The sequence below is a fragment of the Corvus cornix genome, chromosome 18 (genome assembly GCF_000738735.6).
Source record: "Corvus cornix cornix isolate S_Up_H32 chromosome 18, ASM73873v5, whole genome shotgun sequence".
Lineage (NCBI taxonomy): Eukaryota > Metazoa > Chordata > Aves > Passeriformes > Corvidae > Corvus > Corvus cornix.
In genome coordinates, this window is record NC_046347.1 from 9,603,519 (window position 1) to 9,619,345 (window position 15,827).

A 15,827-nucleotide genomic window follows, 5' to 3' on the forward strand; every position below is an offset into this window, starting at 1 on the left:
AGCACTGGCCTGGGGGGCACTCGGGACGTCGGGGACTGGCAGGGATGCACCCCCTGGCACTGCTCGGGTGCCTCGTGGCTCTGAGCCACTGTGCTCTTGCGTCCAAAGGTGAGTGTCTTCCACTTCCTATGGGCAGCCCCATCCTGAAGTGGGAATGGGTGAAACTGGAGAAAACAATGGGATTTTAAAGCCTCTAGATAATCCTGGTCAAGAGTTTTGAACAGGGGTTTTCTCTAAAAAGCTTTTCTTCTCTTTTCCCTTTCCATTCTTTCCTCTGTCTCTTCCTGTGGCTGTGTACAAAAGTATAAAATGAAGGAAAGCAGAAGAAATGCTGACAGATATTGTGGGACCCAGGCTGCCTGGATGCCAGGGGGGAAGTGTGTGTGCCAGCAATTAACCTGCTCCATCTCTGCTCATCTGCTCACTCCTCCATGCCCGCACAACTCCTGCCTCACTTTTCTCCTCCTTTCCTCCATGCCAAGGGCTCTGGGAACTGTCTCATGTCCCCTCTCCCTGTGTTTGCCATTTATTTCTCCATCCTGAGCCCCGTGTCCCTCTGTGCTCTCCCCACAATGCCAGCAGGAGCCTCTCTCTGTGTCCTCAGCAGGAGCTCAGGCTGCACCCTCTGTTCCTCCGTTGCTGTTCCCTCCTGTTCTCACCCTCTGGGTGATGAGTTGTTCATGCTGTCAACGTGTTAGAGCTGTTTGGGAATCAGAGCTGTCTCATGTAACAGCGGGTCTACTCCAGTGAACAGAAAAATTGGAGAAACCAGAGGAAAAAAAAAAAGAAACTTAATTACAAGAAAAAGTACCTGATTTCAGGCTGACCCCACCAAACTGATTTAGATTAAAAATGAAAGGCATTCGTTTGCTTCTAAGTCCCTCTCACCCTGTTTTTTCCAAGGTAATTTACTGTAATTGACTCACTTTGTGCACCACCTTCATAAATCTATTTTGAAGGAAAAGTGAATTTTAGTTTAAAAAGTGACATAGAATCTAATTGGGGCCATTGATAGAGATGCTGGGGAGAAGAACAACATGGTTTTTTCTGGCTAATACTTACGGCCACCATCAGCTGCCTCAGTTAAGACAAAAGGACAGTGTAGCTCAGGGCAGGGAGATACTGTAACTCATAATAATAGCGAATCCTCTGCTACTGTTGAGAAATAAAAACAGCTCCAGTTTTTTTACCCAATTTCTTGTAAAATATCTCCTCTCCTCCAGTCTGTCCCAGGCCACCAGAAGTTCTCTTTGCCACAATTAATGTAGACAAAAAGGTGTATGAAGTGGGTGAGGAAGTGGAATACACCTGCCGGCCCGGGTTCATGCCCAACAGTGGGCAGAGGAAGTACACCTGCCTCCCGACCGGCAAGTGGGCCTTCAACACCCTACTCTGCCTCCGTGAGTAACAGCAACTCCTGCTCCTGCATTTACGGCGTGCATGGATCTGAAAAGGACATTTTATAATCCATGTGAGGAATGGGATGTATTTAAACAGATCTCTCTCCAGAATACAGATCTCTCTCCAGTTTTTCCTCCCTCACTTGTTGGAAGACAGCAAGGCGTAGGGGAAGAGGGGTGGTAACAGGGGAAGGATCTTCCCATCCATGTCCCACACTTCCCTTTAAGCCCCTGCTCCTGGATGGGGATGGAGATTGGACCTGACACTGTGAATCTTCATCTGCCCCAGCCCAGCAGCACTTATTCTCTAACAGCACACACTGCTTGATAACCCCTGCATTTATTGCATTCCTCAGTGGACATTTTTATCATTTCAATGCAGAGAAGTTACGTTCCTTAGACAATCAAGTGTTAAAAATATTTAATTACAAAAACTTGTATTTTGATAGACACATAGAACAGCCAGACTTGTGGAATGTAGTACATGGGAGTGGAGAAATATGAAAGACACCAGGATGAATCTTTATGATCTATCTACTTGTTCCCATTATAATGAAATTGTTATTTCATGCCTAATGAGATAATGTTATCCTTTTTTAAAAAAATATTTAATACACAGCAAAGAGATGTCCCCCTCCTCCCCCGCTGAAGAATGGGAAAATGGATTTTGAAGAGTTCCAGTACCAGAGTACTGTAACTTTCTCATGTGATCCAGGGTAAGTGTTCCCTTCCTCATGCTGACAAATAAACAACCTAAATCACATTGTAGTATCACCCATCTGCAAGACAGAGAACATAGAAAACTGCACATAAAAACTCATCTACATTTCAGAAATCATTAAAAAAAAGCCTGTCTGGTGATCCACCTCTGTCCAGTCTTGGCTATAACATTATGGAGCTTTGCTACTCCAAAGAAAAGTCTTACAAACATGGAAACCACCAAAATAGCAGAGATAGGGATTTTATGCAAAGATTTATTCTGGACTGCTTTCCCCTGCTTTTCAAATCCTCTTGTTACATCATGAGATGAAATCCAACAGCAGTGAGTAGATAATCTCCATCAAAGTTATGCTGTCAGGCTCTGGAGACTGGAAATTGTGTTTCTATGCCTTTCCAAGCTCAGTAAATGAAAACATGAGGTTAATCCTAACTTACCTGCAGTAAATGCGCTTCTACACAAGGCTACTCGTTAGCTTTAGAAATGAGGATGCATTTTAAAAAATAGTTATGGTAAATGCAGGGAAGTATTTGATAGTGGCAGGTATTTAATTGTACTTGGGTAATTAATGACTGAACAGTGCTTTCCTGGAAGGTCACAGGTGAGACACAGCCTAGAGCTCACTGAGAAGTGCCAACAGCCTCAACAACTTCCTTCTGTAAAACAGGAGCAAGATAAGGAATAAATAAATTCAACTATGACACCAAATGTAGCAATGGGACTTCATTTGATTTTGCTAATTAGAATTTACTGGTTTTCAGCTGTGTGCTATTGAAATGCCAGACACGTGATGAATATTTCTTTAAAACCCAGAGTAAATGCTAATAGTGTGAGTGCAGAGGATGGGAGAGAAGTGTGTAATGTGCATATGGAAATTGAAATGTCTGTGACTAAAATACAATAATGCACCTCAGTGACTTTAGTTCTTAAGAGTGCTGAGTTCTTTCCAATATTTGATCCTAATTGCCATAATTAACTAGGAAGTCCTCCCAAGAAACCATAACATTTGCATTAGCAATCACAGATCAATGTTTGCTATTTACATACATCCATAGTATTAATCAATCGTAGAAATTAATATGTAAAACAGAATATAAAGTTGAAACAACAAAATGTCTTCTTGTATCAAGCCTTCTGCCTGGATCTTTGCAATATTTGAATATTAACAATTTTTCAGATCTGATTCTAGAATTCCTTTGAGGTCAGGAATTGCTAAACTAAAGAAGGATTTCAGAGTTGGACTCTTAATTCTGTTCATGAGAAATGACAGATCTTTGATTGATCTCCCTGTTCTGATAACCAGGACTGTTTGTTTCCAGCTACAACCTCGTTGGGTCAAGAACAAGCCAGTGCATGGCAGATGGAAAATGGACTGGAACTTTTCCACAGTGTCAACGTATGTGTTTCAATAACAAAGAACTATTCTATCCTTATTCCTATTCCAGAACAATTGCATTCCATTGCTCAAATTATATATACTCTTATTCAGAAGTCTCCTCTAGTGCTGTGCAAAAGCTGGTCAGGAAAAATCAAGCAGAATGCTGCATATTTGGTTTTATATGTGTGGATTTTAGAGAAATACACTTTAAAGGTCTGTACAAAAGGTCGGGATCAGGGATGCTATTTACAGCTGAAGGTAAGATGCTTATCCACTCAAATTCCTCCTCCCTGTGTATAAAAAGAGGATATTGTCATGCCTTTGTACTTATGCAGGGTTTTGCTATAACCTATCCTGCAAAAACACGTTACTGAAAAGCAATAATATTGTCTGAAAAATCCAGGAAAGCTCATGAATTCCATACTCTGAGGGCCCTGTCACTTTTAATTTAAACTATGTTTTGCCAGTTATGATTCCATGTGGGTTCATGTAGTCATAAGAATGTTGCTCCTCTAATTCTACAATAATTATATCTTTAAGCCTTAATTTTCTCAATGCTGTGCTTTTGTAGCGGTGACTTGTGCACCTCCATTGCTCCCGGAATTCGGGGTCCTCTCTTACCGTCGCTTAAATCCTGGAAATGTCTCTCATTTCCTGGACACGATCCTGTTTGAATGCGTCCCTCCTCTCGCCCTGATTGGGAATGAGACAGCCACCTGCATGGCCAATGGGACCTGGAGCAGCATTCCAGTGTGCAAGGGTGAGTAACTCACTTTTATCCACACCAAAAAATATTACTGAAATTATATATACGGAACTAAATGAACAACAATATTTTAATTTTTTTTTACAGCTGTTATTGCAAACACACAGCACAATTATTCTGCAGTTGAATTCTGCAATCATTCAGGCTCGTGGTTCAAGGGGATTGCTAACCCACGGCACACAACCGGATTGACAAAATATTTGCTGCAGGTGTAAAGGTTATATAAACAAACCCTGCTAAACGTGGTGCACAGTGGGAAACCTGAGCATGGCCTCCAGTGTGCAGCCAAAATTTGATTCTAAGTGCTCAGATTCACCTAAGAAACAGTCAACCTGACTCTCAGTCCTAAAAACTTCCCTGCTTTTAGTAAAATTACACCATGTTTAAATCATGTTATAACCACAGATTGCAATAGATGTGTGTTTAAAACAAGAAATGTTTATTTATTTGTTGTGGTTTTTAAGCTCTTTCCCCTGGCTGTGTTTTCCTGTGAAAGAGGCTGCAATGAACCACCATGAAAGATTTTATCCATTTTTCAGGGATATAATACGGTGTCTTTTCAACCCATGACACTGATAAAGCTTTGGTTTTGTCCCCCAGTTGTCACCTGCCCCACTCCAATAGGAATAGAAAATGGGTTCATAGAGTTTGCTGTCCGCAGAACGTATCACTACAACGAAAGTGTCAGCTTTGGCTGCCAGCCTGGCTATGTGATGGAGGGATCCAAGCATTCCCGCTGTGAAAACACTGGAAACTGGTCCACGAAGCCAGCCTGTAGAGGTAAGCACACCCCCTCTCTTAGAAACCAGGAATCAAACTGAATTCTTCCATCAGACCACTGCTCTGACTGTTGAGTTGTCATTCCTTTGTGCTAGAGCTGTGCTCAAGAGGAAGCCAAAAAAGGAATTGCAAGGCCCTGATAATCTAAACCCACTCCCAACACTAAATGTTGTATGACATGATGTATCTGAACCGACTTCAGTGATCAGCCATGCAACTTTATTTTGTCTGAGTATTTCCTCTCTTCTTCCTATTTCACACCATTAGAAATTTTACTGAGGCTGGATTTTCACTGAAAGCTTTTGACCCTGTACTTCAGGGTCTGAAGTTGTTCAGCATTTTAATACCAGCAGAAGTTCTGTCTATATGTGGGACACATTTTCATTCCCAAATGTCACCTATACAGAATTCTGATGGCATCTAATCTACCCCCTTTTCAAACCTGTTTCTTATAACTGGATTTTTTTACAGCACCATGTAAAATACCAGTTAAGAAAGCTGTAGTATTGTACAATGGTGAGAAGAAGAGAGTTCAGAACGACCTGAAGGATGGCATTCTGCATGGGGAAACTGTATCCTTCTTCTGCAAGAACAAGGAAAAATCCTGTGCCTACACTGTAGATGCGGCATGTGTGGATGGCAACTTCACCCTCCCTGCCTGTTTCAAAGGTATGAGCCAAGCTGATCACAAACCAGCTCCTGGTGGAGGAATTACAACTGCTTTAATGTGGGGGACAATGTCATAATTCATCTTCAAGCCCTACTTGAGTGGCTATTTGAGTTATTGGGTATTTGAGTTATTGGGTATTTTGGAAGAAAATGGCCTGAGGAGAGAATGCCCAGCAAGAATTTTATTTTGGTTGTGTCAGAGCCCTGCTTTAATTCCTCTCCTGTTCTAGAAGATGTTATTTAAGGGTGGTCTAGCCCAAAGAAAAGGCCATACGTGAAGTATTCTGGGATTTCACAAATCCTTGGATCAGCACCTTCTTTAGGGATAAAGAGCCTGAACACTGCTGCAAGCTTGAGAACCTGATGTATTCCCTCCTATTCTGGTGAATTATTCCCACCTTATGCTGATAAGGAAAACACTTTGGACCGAGAGTGTTGAAAAGCAGCTGAGAGCTGTGGGGAAGAGTTGATGCTGGAGGAACTGCTTCACAGACACACAGGCTTTTAGAATAAATAAACAGACATTACCAACTTTGTTAGCAAGAGGAAATGTTTCACATTTGTTTTGTCAATATTCATTGCATAGAATTTTTCTTGTAAATTTTATTTTCATTTGTAAGTGAAGGAAAAGCACAGCCTATGCACTATGAAAACATCTCTCCTCACATCTGGCTTCTGATACACGTAGCTCAGCTTTATTAAGATAGAAATTAAAACAGTGTATTTCTTCCACCACTTTCACTATGATGCAAAGATTGACTGCTCACCTCGCTGTTGTTTTCAGCTATCACACGTTTCAAGAATTTAACCCAAGCTCTTCACTTGTCTCCAACAGAACGTGGCTTTTTTTCAACTCTGGTGAAGAAGGACCCCTCAGACATGAAAGCATGTGAAGATGAAGCCTGAAGCAGAGAAATAACACAGTACGAAGTTTCTGCCTTACTGAGACAGAACATTCCACATATGAGAGGAAAACTTAGGTCTTGTGAACGTAACTCTGGTCCTGTGAGTGTAAATTTCCAGGTGAACTCCGGACTCTGAAAGCTCTTTTCCCTCCCACCATCCCCACCAGTCTCTTCCACATCATTTCAGACATTAACTTCCATTCTCTTGTCACTGCTTTCTTCCAAATCCCTGCACTACTGCTTTGCTTTCCACATTTCCAACGTTTATGCAACTGTAAATGACTTCCTCAATAGCAGTTGCTTTACAATAAAGTGATTTTCAGCCACTACTGTGTTCTCATTTAATATTACCTAATCATCAATCAGATCCTTCATCTCTGGACTGATTTATAGCAAAAGGCCTTAATCATTAGTAATTACTGGGTTCTGATTCCATTAGCACTCCCCTGTGACAGGAAGTGGACCTTTAATTATAGAGAGACAGAGGGCCATGAGCCTGCGATTTTCCAGAATTTACGTAAGTAGAAAGACTGAGATTTCCCAATGAGTGTAGAACCCAAGTATCCAACCATGATTTAAACATCAGTATGATCAGAGAAAGGATTTTTAATATTTCTAAAAAAATTTGCCTAAGTTAGTATGACTATCTAGGTTTTTGAGATTCTAACTTCACCTGAAACTGTTTTAAACCACTGTTAATTTTTACCACTGTTTCAATATTACACAATATAATTGCTTTAGGTTGTTTTTTTTTAAAGAGAACTGTACACCATTGCGCAACAGATCCCTGGTCACTAAGTAGCTCTGAAGTAAATCGTACTTTTAATTTGATTTATGATACAGGCAGCACACTGGCATGATCCAGTCTGGCAAGTTTTGCGCTTATGTCTGTATTTTCATTCAGAAAAAGTAATTATAATTTCAACATACTAGAAAGTGATAAAGAAATATTTGTGGTACACATATAATAAATTGTCATGAGTCATACATGGTTCCCTCTGCAGTTTAAAAGCCTTTTCTTTGATAAAAAGCATGAGCTCTACAGTAAGTAATCCACTGCAGAACTTTTAAAAGGAACATTTAACATTAAGATCAAACTACTTGTGAGATGGTAGAGCTGCCATTAAAGAACTCTGAACATACTCTAATTATCTTTTTTCTTTTTTTTTTAAGGCTGCATATGAATATTTTAATAGTATGACTGATAGAATTTGTCCTTATGCTTCCTATTTTTAAGGAGAGATTGAGGCAGCTATTATTAAGCATTTAGTACTTTGTACTCAGCAACAATTTAATTTTCTAATGCAGAGACAGACAAATTCATGCTGGCAACTGAAGTGGGTATTTCGTTGGTGCAGTTTTGGTTCTGAACATGTTTAGGTGGGATCCTCAAATGATGTTTGCAGGCCAAGATATCCAAAACTCCTTCTAACACATACATAGATGAGCTGGCAGGAGCCAATTAATTTGGAAATCCAGTCTAAATGTCATGTGGATCCATCTCTGGGATCAGGATGTTCAGGACAGTTGCTGAGATAGCAAACACAGTTTAATATTAACTTGCGTTTCACAGCAAACCTTGTGAAGTTGGCATACGTAAACTTAGCACTCACTGCCACCCAAACGCTGCTTGCCCCTGAAATTACTTGTGTTTTGCACAAAAACAGCTGCCCCAGGAAAACTGAGGCTTTTCTAAGGAAGTTTTCCCAGTTCTACTTACCAATGCAGTAGGATAATGACAGAACACGCTGGCTGGCCCTGCTTCCTCGCTGGATGTGCAGCATTGGAATACTTGAAAGGTTCACCCTTAGGAGTCAATGCTCACATGCTGAATTTATTATCTACTCTCCCGAAGCAAGAAGAGGGAGAAAAAAAATCTGTGACCTGTTAACTCTTTGAAGTAATGAGGTATTTGTGAATCACAACTTTTCAGACATGAAAGATTTGCTTAGAAGTTCTGAAAAATAATGTCTTGCAACTCCAAGTGTTCCAGAAGCTAGTATGAGGCAATGAAACCTGCCTTCTTTTTTTTCTATACTTTTGAGATGTTTGAAAAAATGCCTTAAGCTGTGTTCATGTTACTTGTGGCAACCTGCCGAGACAGTTAAAGAGATGAGAATATGGTAAAATGTGGTGAAAAAAAAAGGACTGAATATGCTTTACTTAAATGACCCTATTTTTACAATTCAAATTGAGAATTTGTTCTGTATTCTGGTTGGGATATCTTTGTGTTCTACATCAGTGTATCTACAGCGATTTCCTCAGGAGGGTCAGGGCACATCAGTGCTCCTCATGTCCAGGCTGCAGCTTTGGCTGGAGATGAGACCTCAGTCATTTCTTCAATCCTTTATTTTTCTTTATGTTTTTTTTGGACAGAAGTGATGCAATTGTCAAATCACTTCAGGTAGGCTCCAACCTCTCTGGCCACTCTGCTCTGCCTTGGGAAGCAGACCCAGAAACTGGATCTATTCCCTCAGGAAATTTCTCCTGCAGTAGTGGTTCCAATCATTGATTTTGCTTGGCCTCGTGTACTTTTTCATCATATTCCAGCAAGTTCAGTTTTTCAAAGTACTTTGTGATGAGCATGCCAGAGATATATTCAAATCTGAAGGCAACATGCAGAAACACAGCAGCCTTACTCTGCTGCAAGAATCTACCATGGACTTCACACAGATGAAAAGTGTCCCATATTCCAATATAAACTAGATGACAACTATTTTAAATTTGGAATTTAAAGATAATAAATCATCCTTGTAATGTACTCTTGAGATTCTACTGTTGCTGGAATACTCCACCACTGATTTTTGCACTGTTTCTATGCAAATGTGGGTTTAAGGCATGCTGAGTAGGCCCCAGTGTAGCTGTCAGAGCCATCACCCAATGAGCCCGAACACGGAATCATTTCTGCTGAAGATTAGCTGAGAAGTCAAAGAAAACAGCCTATTTCCTACTGTACGTGTAAGGATTTCTTGTTTGATGTGTATGTGCATCTGAATCGAGCTCAGAAGTGCTGAAGAGTTTGTTTGTTCGAGATAAAAGCACTTTAGACACTATACACAGAGCAAAGCCCATGACATATTTTGATGACAAGAGAAATAAATGAATCGAAGAGGTCAGAGGGTTTATTTGGGATCATACATACACACAATCATTTCATTCAACACAGGAAGAGACTGGACAGCTGAAAGATTTCTCTAATTCTTTTGGATTAATTGATGGTTTTCTTGAAATGGCTACAAAACAAGTACAACCCATGGGTTTTTTTGTAGAAGCGTCAGGCATGTGCTTTGAAATTCTTTCATTCCACAACACCCCCTCATGTTCTCTGTCCTTGGGATAGGACATGAACAACCCAGAAAACATGAGCAGTATGGAGCATATTTAATCGCTCTATTACCTACAAGAATATACTTGAACAGATTTGACTCAGAAACTGTGGATAAAATTGGATCTGCAATTATTAAACCTTCGTCTGCAATTTCAGTTTCTGGCACCCACCCCCCAATGCTCAGGATCAAAAGCTACTTCTGATTTATTGACCTTTAACTTCAGGGTGGCAAATATTTTTCACTAAGCTCTGAATAGAAACATTTTTTTTCACCAAATATTGATCATAATGAAGATATATCCATCCCTTGTCCCAAGTCCCTCTCCAGCTCTCCCGGAGCCCGTTTAGGAACTGGAAGGGGCTCTGAGGTCTCCTGGAACCTTCTCTCCTCCAGGTGAACACTAGATCCCAGCTTGGATCCAGAGGGGCTCCAGCCTTCAGAGCATGTCTGTGACCTCCTCTGGACTCTCTCCAGCAGCTCCTAGTCCTTTCTGTGCTGGGCCCCAGGGCTGGGGCAGCTCTGCAGGTGGGGTCGCACCTGAGCGGGGCAGATGGGCAGAATCTCCCCTCTCCTGCTGCCCTCACTGGGGGATCAGCCCGGGGCACACGGCCGGGTTGAGCTGCTCACCCACCAACATTCCCAGGTCCTTCTCCCCAGGAATGCTCCACCCCGCCTGTGTTTGTGCTGGGGATCGGCCAAATCCAGGTGCAGCAGGAGTTCGTACTTGGTATCTCCCGTTTCTCCCTAGGAGCTCCCCGAGGCTCTGCTGGGGACTCCTGAGGCGTTTCCCGAGCGTGTCTGAGCGGATCAGTAACTGTCTGCGCAGGGAGGTGAACCTGGGGGAGAGCACTGGGTGTAGCCATGACCGCAGTGCTGAGGTGTGGTGACATTCATCACTTCGGGCAGGAATCTCAGAATCATCCAGTCCAGCTCCTGGCCCTGCACAAGACACCCCAACAATCCCACCCTGTGCATCCCTGAGAGCGGTGTCCAAACGTTCCTGGAGCTCTGGCAGCCTTGGGGCCGTGTCCATTCCCTGGGCAGCCTGTTCAGGGCCCGAGCACTCTCTGGGGGAAGAACCTTTTCCTGATATCCAACCTAAACCTCCCCTGGCACAACTCCAGCCGTCCCCTGGTTCCTGTCCCCGGTCACGGGAGGGAAGAGCACAGCGCCTCTCGGAGCTGTGACTGCGTTTCCGCGGTGCCACAGCAGCACCTTCCTCGCACTCGCTCAATCCCAAGAGCTTTTCCCATTCCTGGGGACGAACAACGCCCCAGCCCACCCCCGCTCCCACCACTGCGGGCTGTGCTCGGGGGCTCCGTCCCACCCGCCCGAGGCCGCCGGGCCGGGCTGGCCCCGGTCACCGCGGAAACGGAAACGCGCGGGGCCTGGGGCCGCCGGGAGCGGGGCCGGTTTGAACGTTCGGCCGCCGCCGCCGCCGCCTTTCCCCGCCGTGGCCGCCACCCGGAGCCCCCCGAGGTAACGGGGCACGGCCCGCAGGGCACGGCCGGGGCAGGGAGGGGTGCAGGGGACACTTGTGTACGCTCCGGGCCGGGGGCACGGCCGGGGGCCGGTGCTGACCGCAGGGAAGGGCCCTGGGGCGGGCCCGGGTGTGCGGCTCCGCTGGCAGAGAAACGTGTTCACTGCTGGACTGTCCAAAGAAAGGTCCCCACTCAGCTGGGAAATGAACGGCAGAGGAGGGAAGAGCGCTGCTCTTTCCGGTGCTGCTTCCTCAAAAACAGTCCTGACAGCATTTTTGGTTCTTTTAACTATAGCTCCTCTTGCTGTTTTCCACCCCTTTCCGCCTTCTTCTTTAAAAAACTCCCTCTAATTCTGAAGAATAGCAAGTTAGGAGTGCAGCATCACACAAACGCCTTGAGGTGTTTTATACTAATTGGGTATAATGAATACATTTATTGTGTGGTTGGCTATTCAGTTTCAAATCTAAACAAGCACATTCTTGTAGATTACACTGAGTACCTGTTATTTACAAAGAATCTATCTTAGTTTTGTGTTTATTTGAACGTAACAACACATCTCATTTCACTTCCTGTATTGTTCCAGGCACATCTTTGTGTGGCCTAAGATAAACAGAGACTGATGTAAGATAGTATTTGACCTTTTCTACATCAATGTCATTAATTTTGCAGGTTACTCTGTGTTCTTTCAAAATGAACAGTGAAGAGGAAATAAAGGAAAAACTGGATGCAGAATTAGATCGCTGTGTTGTGGCTATGAAGCCCTATGTCCTAAACCTGAAGCATAGTTCAGGTACATACGGTAAAATGTGCATTTAAACACTAATAACAAAGTCCAATATTTGTGGAATATGTAAACTTGAACTATTGTCAAAGACTTATTTTTAATCGAGGTATTTAGCCATTTCTTTTACTTGGTTCAGTCTTTTGGATTTTTTTTGTTTGTTTTGCTTTAAAATTTAGGGTCGGAGGGAGAAACCTACAAAATTGGAGACCAGTGGTGGCTTCTGTTTTCTGAATGTGTTTATTTGCTCTGAAAATGTATAGTGACCATGTATATCTATATTTTCAGAAAGAAAAAGATGCTCACTGTGGATTAAAAAACTCTGCAGACCTTCAGGAACAGGCATAGGAATAGTGGGAAGGGAGAATCGAAACTTGTATGCAAAACTGCTGCTCCACATGCTGCAGAGAGGAGTTCTGGATGGTCCCTTCACCCAAAAACCAGAGGAAGGAATGCTGAAAACTTTGCCTGCCTACATGGTGGGTGTCATTTCTTTATAAGACAAACTTGCTGAAATGCATCCTGAAATCGCTTTTCCATCTTTGATTTGGCACAGTGTGAAAAACAATTCTGAATGGGTTGAGTGGAACTGCATGTGATAAATACAGTTCTTGTAATTGATGTTGGGAAAGCCTTTCAATGGGCAAAACTTGTTGAGACCTGTATCTTCAAAATTCTGGTTAGAAGGCTTTTAAAAATAGGTGTTTTGAAGGAGCAGAAAGGTAATCTTTTTCTAGTTCTTTGATAATAAAAGGCCCTTGAGGCTTTCTTTTGTCCTAATCAGTAGATAGTTCTTGTGAAAGGAAAAATGTACTTAAAGGTGGTGACTTTAGTAGCCTGAGATGACTATAGAGTTCACACAGACATTGTTAAAGTTGCAGTTTGTTTTCTGAAGAACTGAATATGCTGTGTCAACCCTTGGCATAAGATTCAGTGAGATAACAGTGCCAATTTTTGCTAAAATTACCCATGCTGTAAGAAGTAAAGTATTGGAAAATATTTACTCTGTCTCCATGAATTCCCGTGGGTTGGGAAGGTGGCATTCGCACAGCTCACTGACTTCACTGGAAAAGGAGCGTTCGTACTGCAGATCCTCCTGCGAGAAATGACAGTAAGAGTGTAAAGAATGTATCTGTGTAAATATATTCCCATGTTGATCTTCCATTTGTTCTCATTATAGTCAGTTTATTTTGATGAACCAAATTCACCAAGAGTTCGGAACAGTAGCCCTGACTGCTACCCTGAGTGGGTGGTGGGAGAGATGGGAAACCATGAAAGTAATGTATCTTCTGTGGAGGAATCATCTTCAGCAACACCACCTGCACATGGGTAAGGTTCCTGTCCTTGCTTTAGTCAGTGTTTGATTTGTATTTAAAAGATGTTTGATTTGATAAGCTCTGGATGTCCCAGTTTGCGTGAGTTTCTTGCACTCCCTCATAGACTCACCATCAGTGTTTGTGCTTTATACACAGAAACTCTGGTAACAACTTCAATGTAATGAGAACTTCTAGACTCCTCTGTCCTTGCTTTTCTCAATTATGTCTCCCCTGGCTCCTGTGCATCTTCTTCTATGTTCCATCCCTCTATCCTCTTTCCCTTCCTCTTGTTCTTCTCCTTTCATTTACAGACATGTTAACATGGAAAATCAAGGTCTACATTTGTAGTCTAAGGCTATGATGCTGAAAGCAGCTGTTTTATCAAATAGATTTTAATGGCTTTTTTCCCTATAGATTAGGAATATAAACAAGCATACAGATGGTAGATTTAGAGGTTGTTCTATGATCGTTGCTCACAGGTTTTTTAGAGGAAACAGAATACTGGCTGCCAGCAGATAAGCAAGTTTTGCTGAGCAAGGTGTAGGTGTTTGATTTGCAGTAGCCAGTGAGCTTAAGCTGCATCCTTAGTTCCAATCAGATGAGAACAGAGCTGTTTACAGCAGGGAAAAAGGGGTGGAATGTGTCATGTTATTAAGGCTTGTTTTCCTGTTGGCTTAGAAAGATGTCCCTGCAGTATTGAAGGAGTGACAAGCTGGTCATTTGGACACTTGAAAAACTTCACCTCTGTTCTGTCCTAATTTGTGGGACTCTTAGGTAAATTCTAGTTTCATCTACTGTTCTTAAGTATTCTGGATTTTCCTACACAGTGCAACTTTGTGCTGATTATCAAGATATGTGTTCCTTTTTTTCCTTTATGTGGCTGCACTGCAGTCATGGATGGAATTTCCTCTTGTTTGCTTGTTTCAAAGTCTAGTTAATGTTTAGCTTCTCTGAAATCCGTGGTGAAGGAAGCACTCTCAGACACAGAGTGAATATTATTCAAAGCTCAGTAGGTGCTGTACAAGAGGAAGTGAGTGTTTGCTCTGCTTCTGGTTTTGTTTCATGGCTTTAGAAATACATTTGCAAGTTTTGTTTCAGAAGTCCAATGCTTCTTTAATGTCTTCGCTTACATTTTTCAGAAGTGGCCATCATTAGCTGTTCTGTTGGAGGCACACTGATGCTTATGCTGTTTATTATAATTTTTCAATCATGTTTTTAGTTTTTCAGCAGTGATTTGGGTGACAGACACTTGCAAGTTAAATCACATTGATACTGAGTATTGTGGAACTTTTCCTCTTCCATATCCATTAACTGTGTGTAATTCTAACAATCATTTTAAAATGCTCTTAGGTCTGAGGTCTCTGTATTGTCTTTTCTTGAAGATTAGGGCTCTTCTGGTTGCTTGCACTCATGCTCTGATAAGAACCTGTGGTTTTGACTTGTGGTTTAAGGACCAGAGGCAGAGAATGGAGAATTGCCAGCTGAGTTATGAGATTACTGCTTTGGGCTTGGTGAAACAGAGAATTGTTGGGAGGAGCTGTCCAGATACCCTTAATTAAAAAAAAAAAAAATTAGATTTAACCTTATGAAAACAAGGAATGCATCGTGCTTTAAGAAATGTTTTTTGAGACCTTGGATAAATTTTTGTTATTGTTGTGCTGTGTCAGGATACCTGTCCTGCATCTGACCAGATTGTGTCAGTCCCTGGGAGCAGCATCATCAAATTAAAGTGTCACTCTGGGTGTTAGAAGCAATAAAACAGTACCAGCACAACTCTCCCCCATTAGGCCCAATTTAGCACATTGCTATCTCTACAAGGCCATATTTGTGGTATAAAAATATACCTAATTACTCCAAATTCCTGACTTGTACTGTCAGCTGAGGTGGGATTTGCATATTCCTCCCTCTTCATCTGACTGAGGCTGGTCCCCACTTGAGGAAAGCTGAGGTATAGTTCCACCTATTCCCTTCCTTCTTTCCCATATTTTTTCTCTCTTTTGCTGCCTGGTTTGTAGTAGAATATTGGGAATCTGATGTATTTTCCCACTCAGTGTCTGGACCTAAGATTCAGCTTGGCCTGGCAAAGTTCCCACAGTCATTTTTGGTGTAGTGCAGCTTTATTTCACTTTTTCCTTTTTATCCTGTGGGAATGAAGCAATACCTACGTTGGTGATCAGTATGGTTTCCAAGGCTCTGGTGACTTCTCTGGAGACCTGGATTACAAATTATTCCATGCCAGGAAAAGCAGATAGATGCAATTGAATAATGTTACTGGTTTAAAGGAGTCTGGGAATTAAAAACCAG

General features: G+C 42.2%; 2 protein-coding genes across 7 annotated transcripts in view; both read left to right on the forward strand.

The window, feature by feature from the left end:
- Positions 1 to 6,943, forward strand: APOH (apolipoprotein H). Of its 2 annotated transcripts, XM_010410080.2 has the most exons (8): positions 1 to 108; positions 1,224 to 1,400; positions 2,020 to 2,116; positions 3,438 to 3,514; positions 4,068 to 4,256; positions 4,863 to 5,042; positions 5,514 to 5,711; positions 6,547 to 6,943. In XM_010410080.2, exons 1-8 carry the CDS (start codon positions 45 to 47, stop codon positions 6,615 to 6,617), a joined length of 1,053 nt encoding a protein of 350 aa, XP_010408382.1. In that variant the 5' UTR covers positions 1 to 44; the 3' UTR covers positions 6,618 to 6,943. The 2 variants fall into 2 exon arrangements, with proteins under 2 accessions (XP_010408382.1, XP_010408383.1); XM_010410081.2 differs by lacking the exon at positions 1,224 to 1,400 and having other exon boundaries at positions 8 to 108.
- Positions 6,944 to 10,988: 4,045 nt separating this feature from the next.
- Positions 10,989 to 15,827, forward strand: part of CEP112 (centrosomal protein 112) — a 158,253-nt gene continuing 153,414 nt past the window's right edge. For all 5 annotated transcript variants that reach the window (XM_039562628.1, XM_039562630.1, XM_039562629.1 and 2 more), the window contains exons 1-4: positions 10,989 to 11,424; positions 12,096 to 12,216; positions 12,496 to 12,686; positions 13,388 to 13,536. In XM_039562628.1, coding sequence (XP_039418562.1) covers positions 12,117 to 12,216; positions 12,496 to 12,686; positions 13,388 to 13,536 — 440 coding nt within the window. In that variant the 5' untranslated portion in view covers positions 10,989 to 11,424; positions 12,096 to 12,116. The remainder of the gene's footprint in view (positions 11,425 to 12,095; positions 12,217 to 12,495; positions 12,687 to 13,387; positions 13,537 to 15,827) is intronic.

Coding starts and splice junctions, on each gene's coding strand:
- APOH (XM_010410080.2), top strand. CDS start 45: ATGCACCCCCTGGCACTGCTCGGGTGCCTCGTGGCTCTGAGCCACTGT. Junction 2,117..3,437: donor ACTTTCTCATGTGATCCAGG/GTAAGTGTTCCC, acceptor GTTTGTTTCCAG/CTACAACCTCGTTGGGTCAA. Junction 3,515..4,067: donor AACTTTTCCACAGTGTCAAC/GTATGTGTTTCA, acceptor GTGCTTTTGTAG/CGGTGACTTGTGCACCTCCA.